Genomic DNA, 12757 nt, shown 5'->3' with positions numbered 1-12757 from the left:
TCCAAATGGCATGACTGAGAGTTAATGATACACAGAATAGTTCATACCTGGACATTTGTGTAGGATCAATGATCATTTGATTGTCTTTAATTAACTGACCATCTTAGGGCACAGAGTTGACCCAGATAATGTCTTTCTTTTTGTGTTTCTATAGTTTAGATTCTGAAACAGAAATGATATAAAGTTAAAATGTATAAAGGAACAGTGATAATATGGACTATTCTAAAGTATCAATATATTGGCTTAGATTAGAACGTTGTTTTCTGAAAGGATTACATATTATAATATAATAGCCTAATGGCCTTTCACGTTGGTAGCTTAAGTAGGTAAACAAACAAACAAACAAACAGTGATTGGCTCCATTTCTTTCATGGCGAGAATAGTCTTTGTTCAGATGATCAATTTGTGTCTGTCTAGATGAATTTAGAAAAAGAAAGTAGAAAAAAGAGTGACCTGAATTGGTCTACCTAAGAATATGAGAAATATGTCATTTTTCTTTATTCCTAAGAGGAGAGAAGAAGAGTAAAGCTATTGGGTGGGCCAAAAAATTTGTTCGATTTTAAGTGAAAATACATATTTTTCATTTTCACTAGGAACCTGATTGAAAAACCTATTCACTAACCAAACAAACTTTTTGGCCAACCCAATACATCATAGAAATAGGGAACTGGTTGAAGAGTTTGTGTAATAGCAGGAAAAAGGTAAAAGATTCAACAAGAACACAGCAAAACCAGCACACTAGAGATAGGCAGTAGTGACCTTTAGAGTTTAATCCTGCTAGGAACCTGTAGAATCTTTGCAGGCAGGATTCCAGCTTTCTACAGAATGAGGAATTGGAGTTAGAGTGGATTTTACTGAGATTTTAAAGGTCAGCTGACATCTGCATTGTAGTAGATGTTACCATCACTTATTATTTCACTTAGTTAAAATACCGTGGTGCACACTTTACATATTTTGGGTTACGAATTTACATCTGCACACTCTAGGTGACATATATATATATATATAAAATTTATATTTTCAAGTGCATCAATCTTTTCGTTATAGGTTTTTATAAATTTGAGACTTTCTATACAGGATTTCGAATGTATTAATTACCTATCCATTTGTGTGGTTTCCTCAAGTGTGATAGAAATAATATGGATTCTAGTTTTAATTTAATGCATGGATTAAGGATGCTTCTATTCAAGATGCTAATTTAGTAGAAAGATTCTTGGCTTTAATTGTTTATGTGGCAGTATTAACACTCCCAAAATATGGGCAGTATAATCTCATGTAAAAATAAGATAATAAAATGTTTATTTTTGCATTCATTATAAATATTCTCATGGTATCCCTTTTATCAAGGAATATTAATGAGTTTGGCTCTTTTAAAAAATGACTTATATGAACTTAAATAATGCCAGTTTATTCTTTTGATAATTAGACTATGAATGTGAAGTTTTTAAAAATCTTTGGCAAATTGGAGCAAGTTTACATACAGAGCAGAAGCTAAAACTGTTAAAAAGGAAAAAGTCTTTGATACCCATATAAACCAGTCGGTAATTCTGGTTATTAGAAAAAAGAACTATAAGGAATCTATTTCAGATTACAAAATTCATTCATGAGTTCAATATTCCATACTTAGTTACTTTTTCAGTATTCCATATATACTCATTTGTACCTTTTATGAAAATGGTAAGAAAGCTTTATGAACAAACTACTACAATATCGTGGTAAGCTTCCCTTTATGGATGGCTGCTATGCCAAGTCCTGTCATTCATCTGAAACCCGAGAGAGAGGTTTCAGTCTGCATTTTACATATGAGAAACCTGGGCTTGGCTGCTAAATGGCTTACCCAAGGATAGAGTCATAAAGGCGCTGTAAGGGGGGACACATAACACAGCTTGTGCTGAAATTCTCCCTCGCCACCCCAGATTACTGTGAGGCTGGCACTGCAGGCCTTCAAGAGAGCTGCAAAGAACTCTAGATGGTTTTCCATAATCTTGACTGGCTGATGGAATTCCAGCCTGGAGCAGCTTCCCTAAGAGCATTGTTGTTGTTGTTTAGTTGCTAAGTAGTTCCAACTCTTTGAGACCCCATGGACTGCAGCACGCCAGGCTTCCCTGTCCTTCACTATCTTCTGGAGTTTGCTCAAATTCATGTCCATTGAGCCAGTGATGCCATCCAGCCATCTCATCCTCTGTCGTCCCCTTCTCTTCCTGCCCTCAATCTTTCCCAGCATCAGAGTCTTTTCCAGTGAGTCAGCTCTTTGCATCAGGTGGCCAAAGTATTGGAGCTTCAGCTTCAGTATCAGTCCTTCCAATGAATATTCAGGCTGATTTCCTTTAGGATTGACTGCTTTGATCTCCTTGCTCCCCAAGGGGCTCTTGAGAATCTTCTCCAATACCACAATTCTAAAGCATCAATTCTTTGGTGCTCAGCCTTCTTTATGGTACTCTTATAACCATATAAGACTACTGGAAAAACCATAGCTTTGACTAGATGGACCTTTGTTGGCAAAGTAATGTCTCTGCTTTTTAATATACTGTTTAGGTTTGTCATAGCTTTTCTTCCAAGGAGCAAGCATCTTTTAATTTCATGGCTGCAGTCACCATCTGCAGTGATTTTGGAGCCCAAGAAAAGAAAATGTCACTGTTTCAACTTTTCCCCCATCTATTTGCCATGAAGTGATGGGAACGGATGCCATGATCTTCTTTTTTTAAACATTGCGTTTTAAGCCAACTTTTTCACTCTCCTCTTTCACCTTCATCAAAAGGCTCTTTAGTTTCTCTTCACTTTCTGCTATTAGGGTAGTATCATCTGCATATCTGAGGTTGCTGATACTTCTCCTTGCAGTCTTGATTTCAGCCAACAGCACGGACACATTCAGTTCTTTGATCCTGCTCTGCTCCAGTAGGGGTGCAGTCACTACATTAGGTACCACAGACTCCTATCAAAGACTTTAGTACTCTCTACTTACCAACAGAGATGCCTGAAAAGAAAAAAAAAAGAGCAGAGCCAACAGACTTGACCTAACTTGATTAATATATATTGACCAACACTATTTTATAGACATTGTCAGCATTGGTGAGTTGTTGCTTTTGAGCACAACGAATTTAGGAGTAGTGAGCTCGCAGTAGTGGAGACAAAGGTTGTTTGTTTGGCAGTCACCTGTCATCTTCTCCCTGGCATGCACTCATCCATTTGTCACAACGTTTTGTGGGAAGTTGAACAGGGAAGCTTAAGAAAAATGTTTTACTCTTGTCTTGATGATAGAAAGCATTTCTCACTGCTGGTAGCATGGTGGTAACTTTTCATTCCTTCTGGCAGTTTTTAAAGACTTATTTGACTTTGAGGGAACCTGCCGTATATCTTTAAGTCACAGTTCAAAAGTATAAGACAGGGTTGTTCATTTTCAATTTTGGCTGAAAAGTCTTAACTTTGACTCTGGCACTTCAAAGTTAGGGAAAACTTGGCTTTAAAAATGGTTGCTGATACGAGATGGCATATTTAATGACAGATGTATCTATAGAAAGCTGTTAAGATGCAGATTATCCCCCCTGGGGTGGGGGAGGGAGATCAAAACTGCCAATCTATAAAATATACTCGATAGAGGAAGGCATGGAATCTATCTTTGCAAGTGCTTTGATTGCAGGGGACAGTATAGCAGCATGTGGCATCATAACCCAGAGCAGACAAATCAGCTTGATGACTTTCAAAGCCGGGAATACTGCTGCAGGCAAGGGTACTCCAGTCTAGGAGAAATTAAAACATATAGAGACTGTTATTAATTCCATATCTATTTTTGTATAGTCAAATCTGTATGCAAATCCTTAGCATCTCATTTCAGAAGATTAATCTAAAAGTGAAGAGTGTTATGTGAAGGGAATGTAATGATAAAGCTCTGAAAATGAGTAATACTGCTAGAGAAATGTGGGCTGCAAACTTGGATGCTTTTTTAAAATTTATTTTTTGTACTGAGAAGAAATGCTTTTTATTTATATGCTCATTTGTAAGTTGTTTCAAAGGGGGAAAGCAATAGAACCAATTCTTAAGGTTTTTCCCTTGCCATCCTGACTTGGCAGAAGTTACAGCACTCAGCTTTTTAGGCACCTCCTGCAGTTTAACATTCTAGAAGTAATCAACCAAATAACTAGGACTTTTATTCTTACCACCAACTAGTAACCCAATATCTCATTTCTAAACATTGTCATAAGAGTGAAAATTTATATGTAAGGGTAAGGAATCTAATTACTGGGTGCAGATTAAGGGGGAAAAATTGTATTATAAATGCATCTGAGGAAGACAGTAAATAGTAAGTCTGAAAAGCAGGAAGATAAGTGGTGTGCCCTGGTTGGGAGAGAGGGTGCAGTAGCTGCATTCTTATCCATTGGTTGTACATTTAATCTATAATGGGCAGAGTCTCATACGTATTGTAGTGTAAATATCTTCAAATGGTGTCATAAACAGATAGTTTACTGCAGTAGATATTAATTCTGTCTCATATTTCTAAAACAAGTAGAGAGACTGTCAGAGTTTTGAAATAATGTGGGGGGAGTTCACCTTCTGTTCCCTCTCATTTGGAGAAATGATTATAGGCAAGCTGGACATTAATCTGGAGGTTATGGGCCAGATCAAAAGCACTTGGCAATCATTTTAACCCTGAAGACTTGTGAGGTCTCAATAGATTTGATTACTTTTCTGTAGTTATGCTGAGATAGAATTATTGGACATTCACGTTTTAATCAGATAAAGGAAGGTTGAGGGGGAAGCAAACATCCCTCTGTATTTGACATACATTTTGACTCTACATAGGTATTTCAGCCTCAGCTTTCTTAAGTGTATTATCTTTTTCTTTGATTTCATCTTTAAAAATGAGACATTCAATGAGAAATCCAGAGAAGACTATTTGAGGGCAGGAAGCTCATTTCTCTCTGTTCTTTGTGGATTTCTTCTGCAGACAAACCACTTTCCGTGATCTTGAAAGTGGTTGCAAGCTTCAGAGAGAACTTATAAAAAAAGCCTTCCAGTTAATAGTAGCTGTGGTCAGTTACATGAAAGATACACTGTCCTTACAGGGATTAAGACAGTAATGGTTGGCCTGGACTAGTTTCCTCTCCTTTATATATCCATTAGTATTGATTGATTATTCTACTTTCGTTAAGCTGATGCACTAATTCTCTAGTGTTTGGTTGATTTGACTTCTGGCCATGGAGTTGACAGTTGTGACCTATCCAAAATATTTGAACTACCAAAGCAAAAATTTTACTGGACAAAGTTAAACAGACAAGGAAAACTTGATTCAAGACTATTGCACTAGGGGAGAGAGATTAGAATGCAGTCTGAAGTCAACTCCTCTGAAAAACAATAGGGTTTTTAAGCATTGGCGTGAACTAGAAGAAATATACCGAAGTACTTTTGGAGGAAGGTTGATCCGTGTGATGTGTGGAGCACATTCAGTTACCCTGACTCTGTAAATGTTTTTCTCTGTGGCTTGGTCATTTGTGTTTCCTGATTTGCATCCATCAGAATTAGGCTCCCAGCCTCCATAGAAACTGATAGATGGGAACATTATTTTCCTTGATGATAACATCTCAATGGGATGCGTCCCAGGTCTTCAAGGAAGATGCTCCTGGGTTGTAAAACTTGCAGGAAGCTTCATAAATGATTTATGCCATTCCTCTTACTTCATCTCATCAAGTGGGTTATATCATCCCCATCATCATCATCAGAAGTACAGTACAGTAAGGTATTTTGAGAAAGAGTCCACATTTACATAACTTTTATTAGAGTATATAATTGTTCAAATTCATTATTAGTTATTGTTGTTAATCTCTTACTGTGCCTAATTTGTAAATTAAACTTTATCACAGGTGTATGTATATAGGAAAAACAAAGCATATACAGCATTTGGTACCATCTTACACTTTCAGGCATCCATTGCAGGTCTTGGAATGTATCCCTCAGAGATAAGGGGGGATTATTATTGAGTTAAATTCATATTAAGTTTAAAGTAAAGGATTTCTTTTTTCTGCTTAATGTGACTACTGGAAAAATTAAAACTGCATATGTGACTCTTGCTTGTGGTGCTTATTCTATTGGACAGCACTGGCTCTAGATCTCTCTTGATGAATAATATGTTTTTTTAGATACAGTTCTTCCCAAGAGACATCAGGGTATCACTGTGTCGGGACTTCCCTGGCAGTCCAATGGTTAAGACTCTGCCTTCCAGTGCGTGGGGTATGGGTTTGATCCCTGGTTGGGGAGCTAAAATCCTGCATGCCTCTGGGCCGGAAAGCCAAAAAGTGTAAAACAGAAGCAATATTGTAACAGATTCAATAAAGACTTTAAAAATGATCCACATCAAAAAGTCTTTAAAAAAAAAAAAAGATATTACTGTTCACTGTGTTAGCACACCTAAGACTACAGCCATAAAATGACCAAGTTAGCCAAGGACAAGAATTTTCCATATAATTATGTCCCTGGCATAAATATTGTAGAGATTTGTGTTAAGTGTGCTCCACTTGCTCCCACTCCCTCACCATATTTTGCGCCTCATTTTGGCCATGCAGAGCCACTTGCCAGAAGTGGGGGCCTCATGGTAATCTCAGCGTACTTGTTGCTTGCTCTAAACTGGATTGCTTCTGAAATGTTTCTTGAAAATGAAACTGCTTCAACAGTAAGCTTCTTAACTATGTCATGGGTTCACCATGAGGGTGTACAAACAGATCCTCAGCAGTAGCTAATTTTCCTTTAATTGTATCTCATTCTTATGTTGGACTATCCCATTTCTTATTCATGAAAGCGCTAACATGTGCTAATCCATTACAGGTGGAGTAACTAACACGGCACAATATCAGAACAGACTAATGGTATATGAACCTAACCAGGTAAGACTCATCTAAGAAAAGCTCATTACCTTAATTAAAATGAATTTTTAAAGATTCCTCCAGTAATTAGGAGTTGGAATGCCAAGTCTATACACACACATGCATCTTAAACTTACATAGAGAAAAGGAAGCATCTGGATAAACTGCTTTTGGGTTGCTTTTTTTTTCCCCTTTACAAAACATGAAATTTCAGCTCGTTTTGTTTTATGCTCTACTCAATGCTTAACTCTTTCAGAGTTTTGCATAATGTAGGAAAAAGGGAAAATATATTGATGAGTTCAGTTCAGTTCAGTCGCTCAGTCATGTCCGACTCTTTGCGACCCCATGAATCGCAGCACGCCAGGCCTCCCTGTCCATCACCAACTCCCGGAGTTCACTCAGACTCAAGTCCATCGAGTCAGTGATGCCATCCAGCCATCTCATCCTCTGGCGTCCCCTTCTCCTCCTGCTCCCAATCCATCCCAGCATCAGAGTCTTTTCCAATGAGTCAACTCTTCGCATGAGATGGCCAAAGTACTGGAGTTTCAGCTTTAGCATCATTCCTTCCAAAGAAATACCAGGGCTGATCTCCTTCAGATGTTCAGATCAAGATCCTTCAGATGTTGATGAGTTAAATGCCCTTCTTTCCATTTATCTCAAGTGGCTGTTTGTCTTTGAGATATCCTAAGAAAGGATTTGCATTGTCCTGTTGCTGCAGCCTTTGAGAAGGCTTGTCATTCTAGGAGGGAAGCATGCTTATGGTTTTGTTATTCTCAAATAAATAGTAACTTTTATTTAACCCCATGTAGCCAGCATATCTCAGGTTCTATAGTGAAGAATAAGTCTGAAGGAGAAGTATCTGAAGGGGTGGAGTATGTTTTTCATCTAAGAACTGGCCTGGACTGGGCACATTGGGATGGTGCCTGTCCCGTCTGCCCACTTCTCATGCACATTTCATGACTTTTCTTTCCCCACAAAAGAACTATTTTTATTTTCTTTTCCTTCTACCAAAGTATCTGTTAACTGTGGCACATGTTTGCTGAACTTTGCCATTTCTGTGATTTTGGTAATATAAGTATTTTTCCTGGTTATGACAATATTCCAAAATGATTTGGAGGTCAGATCTTCATCAGCTGAAGATAATGGAACATGGAACTGGGTCGGGATTAGCCATCAAATATATGTTCAGAGTGCCCTCAGTCTATTTTGTACCTTTTAATTTTTACAATTCCTTGATTCCGAGTGTAACAAAAGTATTTCTGTCTTTGCAAGTGTGTTTCCTGATGTCATTGTCAGCTGTCGATTTTGGATACCATGTGTTCCTGGGCTGGGTGTCTCAAGAGGGATCATTAATTACAGTTGCTTGAGTTTGGTGCACACGTGGTTAAAGAGGAAGAAGGTGTTAACATTTCTCAAACGAGTTCTGTTTCGTGTTTGTACACACATGCTCTTGTTTAAAATTCTGCTGGCATATTGTTTACGGTGGGTACTGGCAAACATCACATCTGCTTGCATCTTGCTCAGAATCTCAATAACTCTATCATTCAGCCCTGGTGCTTATTTCTCTTCTAGGCCTTTGTGGAGAGTCCGTAATGCCTGCCATCTGCCACAGAGCACATCGCTACCTGCCAACAGGCAGGCCGGGGTGACCTCTGCTTCCTCAGCACTGATTAGTATTCACACGCTAGCTTATTAGGAATGACCCCACCAGGCCTCTCTGTTTCTTTGCCTTTGCAGCGGTTGGCGGCTCACCTGGCAGGCACGGCAGTGAAGGAAGCTAAAGATATAATCAGGGGATGCAGGCAGGCTTTGCAAACCAGATGGCATCCATAGTCCTGTGGCAGGGGACTGGACTGCTGGTGCAACACTGAGCCCTCATACTGTGATGCGTTGCCTCATAGAAAGCACCTACAGAAAGCACCATCGTGTCTTGAGTTAAATCCACTCATGTGTAATGTATTAAAGGCATTTCTTAGAATATCTAAAAGAAAGGTTTAACTTATTAAAGATACAGTTAATTGGAAGGAGAGTCTTATTATGACAGGTTTAAAACTGGGGGACCAGATGAATGCAAGCCTTAAACAATTGGACAAACCACTTTCTTTTTTCTTGTGAGTGTATCTTTAAAAGAGAAATTAGAAATGAGCCAGTCAGTATGCCATTAGTGAATGAACCGATATTTATACAAAACTTTTTTTTTTTTTTTTTTTTCATTTCCACCTTTTACACCTCTGTGAACTGGTGAAATTGTATGTTTTCAAAGCATCATGATTTTTCTGGTCGAAACCCAAATTTTTCTTGGAAGAAAGAAATTATCTGTGTTCTTCCTGTATGTTTAGTGTTTATATAAAAATAAAATGGTTAGGCTTATTTACCTGTCCATTACTTGAGATTTAAATTAAAGTCATATTTGATTTTCACCTATTTTTATATTTTAAATAACCTTATTTGAGAGGAGTTGAGAATACCTTTCTTAATCCTGAGAGTGATACAGAACCAAACATTAGAGGTTTCACCATTTCCTAAAGTTATCACAGAAAATTTGGTCTTCTGTAACAGAAGACCAAATAACAATATGCCTGGAAATAACTCTTCCCAATTTGGTGAAGATGTGAGTGTAAATATATTAAAGGCTGTGAGGGATTTGTTGCTGAATCAAAATTTTGCTCTTCCATTGACCTCAGGAGGTTCATCCTGGAAAGAACAGCAAAGCTGCCCTCACATTAGCTTATGTAGGGTTCCCTGTGAGCCAGTGATTTCATCACAGTAAGTTTCCTAGTTCAGTTCAGTCACTCAGTCATGTCCGACTTTTTGGGACCCCATGGACTACAGCATGCTAGGCCTCCCTGTCCATCACCAACTCCTGGGGTTTACTCAAACACATGTCCATTGAGTCAGTGATGCCATCCAACCATCTCATCCTCTGTCATCCCCTTCTCCTTCCGCCTTCAATCTTTCCCAGCATCAGGGTCTTTTCAAGAGTCAGTCCTTCATATCAGGTGGCCAAAGTATTAGAGTTTCAGCTTCAACATCAGTCCTTCCGTTGAGTATTCAGAACTGATTTCCTTTAGAATGGACAGTTGGATCTCCTTGCAGTCCAGGGGACTCCCAAGAGTCTTCTCCAACACCACAGTTCAAGAGCATCAATTATTTGGCGCTCAGCTTTCTTTATAGTCCAACTCTCACATCCATACATGACTACTGGAAAAACCATAGCCTTGACTAGATGGACCTTTGTTGGCAAAGTGATGTCTCTGTTTTTTAATATGCTGTCTAGGTTGATCTTAACTTTTCTTCCAAGGAGCAAGCATCTTTTATATTCATGGCTTCAGTCACCATCTGCAGTGATTTTGGAGCCTCCCAAAATAAACTCTGTCACTGTTTCTACTGTTTCCCCATCTATTTGCCATGAAGTGATGGGACCAGATGCCATGATCTTCGTTTTCTGAATGTTGAGTTTTAAGCCAACTTTTTCACTCTCTTCTTTCTCTTTTATCAAGAGGCTTTTTGGTTCTTCTTCCCTTTCTGCCGTAAGGGTGGTGTCATCTGCATATCTGAGGTTATTGATATTTCTCCTGGCAATCTTGATTCCAGCTTGTGCTTCATCCAGCCCAGTGTTTCTCATGATGCACTACTCTGCATTTAAGTTAAATAAGCAAGGTGACAACATACAGCCTTGATGTACTCCTTTTCCTATTTGGAACCAGTTTATTGTTCTACGGAGAAGGCAGTGGCACCCCACTCCAGTACTCTTGCCTGGAAAATCCCATGGACGGAGGAGCCTGGTAGGCTGTAGTCCATGGGGTCGCTAAGAGTCAGACACGACTGAGCGACTTCCCTTTTACTTTTCACTTTCATGCATTGGAGAAGGAAATGGCAACCCACTCCAGTGTTCTTGCCTGGAGAATCCCAGGGACGGGGGAGCCTGGTGGGCTTCCATCTATGGGGTCGCACAGAGTTGGACACGACTGAAGTGACTTAGCAGTAGCAGTAGCAGTTGTTGTTCTTTGTCCAGTTCTAACTGTTGCCTCCTGACCTGCATACAGATTTCTCAAGAGGCAGGGTCAGGTGGTCTGGTATTCCCATCTCTTTAAGAATTTTCCACAGTTTGTGGTGATCCACACCGTCAAAGGCTTTGGTGTAGTGAATAAAGCAGAAATAGATGTTTTTCTGAAACTCTCTTGCTTTTTCGATAATCCAACGGATGTTGGCAATTTGATCTCTGGTTACTCTGCCTTTTCTAAACCCAGCTTGAACATTTGGAAGTTCATGGTTCACGTACTGTTGAAGCCTGGCTTGGGGAATTTTGAGCATTACTTTACTAGCGTGTGAGATGAGTGCAATTGTGTGGTAGTTTGAACATTCTTTGGCATTGCCTTTCTTTGGGATTGAATTAAAACTGATCTTTTCCAGTCCTATGGCCACTGCTGAGTTTTCCAAATTTGCCGGCATATTGAGTGCAGCACTTTAACAGCATCATCTTTTAGGATTTGAAATAGCTCAACTGGAATTCCATCCCCCACCACTAGCTTTGTTCGTAGTGATGCTTCCTAAAGCCCACTTGACTTCACATTCCAGTGCTGACTGTGGCTTATTAGATCATGAGCTCCTTATTGCCAAATTCAGACTTAAATAGAAGAAAGTAGGGAAAACCACTAGACCATTCAGGTATGACCTAAATCAAGTTTCCTAAAGTGCACATTATCAGACATGTGTGCCAGGCACTGTTCTAAATGCTTTAGGTGCATTAGCTCATTTAATCTTCACAACAGGCTTGTCAGTTGGGTACTGTGATCTCCGTTTTACAGAGGAGGAAACAGGTACAGACAGGTTAAATAATTTGCCAAGCTCACACACAAATTATAAACTTGGTATCCTGGATCCAGAGCCTGTTTTGTTATCATTACAGCACTGTACACAAACACCTTTGCATGTGCACTCCTGAGTCATTTGGTAGGAGAAAGTTCTCTCAACTGGGAGTTAACTATTATGAAAACTTCTAAATTCTCATATGCTCCTCTTACAAATGCAAAATGCCCTATAAAATGCAACCCAAACAGGAGGAAATGCCTTATGTAAGTTGCAAAACAGAGTTAGAACATGTGGGATCTTCTCCACTTGTTCTCAGGTAAGACACCCATTCCTTTCAAACTAAGTAAACAATATTTAAATAGAATGTGGTCCACCAACAACTGTTAATGAGGCACTGCTATTTTCTGCCGTGGACATCTCCAGTTAACAGTTCACCTGCATTTCTTTTCTTTTCAGAATAAGTGGATAAGCCGTAGCCCTATGCTGCAGAGGCGGGTCTACCATTCCATGGCTGCTGTTCAAAGGAAGCTTTATGTTCTTGGAGGCAATGACCTGGATTACAATAATGACCGGATCCTCGTGCGGCATATAGATTCCTACAACATAGACACTGACCAGTGGACACGCTGCAATTTTAACCTGTTGACTGGCAAGTACCTTTGATTAAGTAAATCAGGAGACAGAAGAGATTCAGGAAGTTGACAGACTTGTTTTCATAGACATCTTGAGGGCAGCTCTAAATATTAACTGCATGGAGTAGAACAACTTGGTTTTATTACAAAAGGTGAACATTGTTTATCTCTGACTCAGTCCATTGGCTGAGCACCCAGTTTCTCGGGGCCTGTGCTTACCTTTGTGTGCGTTTTCACTTTGTCGAGAGAGGCTTATCAAGTCCGTTACTGTCAATCAGTATTCATGTAGGAACACTGGTGTAAGTAGGGAGGGATCAGGTGCTGAAAGAGTTAATGACTCTATAGGAGCAATTTTTCTCTTCTCACTTTTAGTCTTGTTAGTTCCGGAGAATGGTCTTCACTGTTTATCACTGTCCGATATTGGGTTTTGCGTGTATTTTCCTAAAGAGAAAACGCTGGAGA

At 39.3% G+C, this 12757-nt stretch overlaps 1 protein-coding gene across 1 annotated transcript in view; it reads left to right on the top strand.

Annotated features, from left to right (window-relative positions):
- KLHL32 (kelch like family member 32) overlaps positions 1-12757 on the top strand; it is a 221017-nt gene that overhangs the window by 192094 nt on the left and 16166 nt on the right. The window contains 2 exon segments of the mRNA XM_059889874.1: positions 6814-6872; positions 12120-12312. Of these exon segments, the coding sequence (XP_059745857.1) occupies positions 6814-6872; positions 12120-12312 (252 nt within the window).

The sequence above is a fragment of the Bos taurus genome, chromosome 9 (genome assembly GCF_002263795.3).
Source record: "Bos taurus isolate L1 Dominette 01449 registration number 42190680 breed Hereford chromosome 9, ARS-UCD2.0, whole genome shotgun sequence".
Lineage (NCBI taxonomy): Eukaryota > Metazoa > Chordata > Mammalia > Artiodactyla > Bovidae > Bos > Bos taurus.
This window is presented reverse-complemented; position numbering and strand designations above follow the sequence as displayed.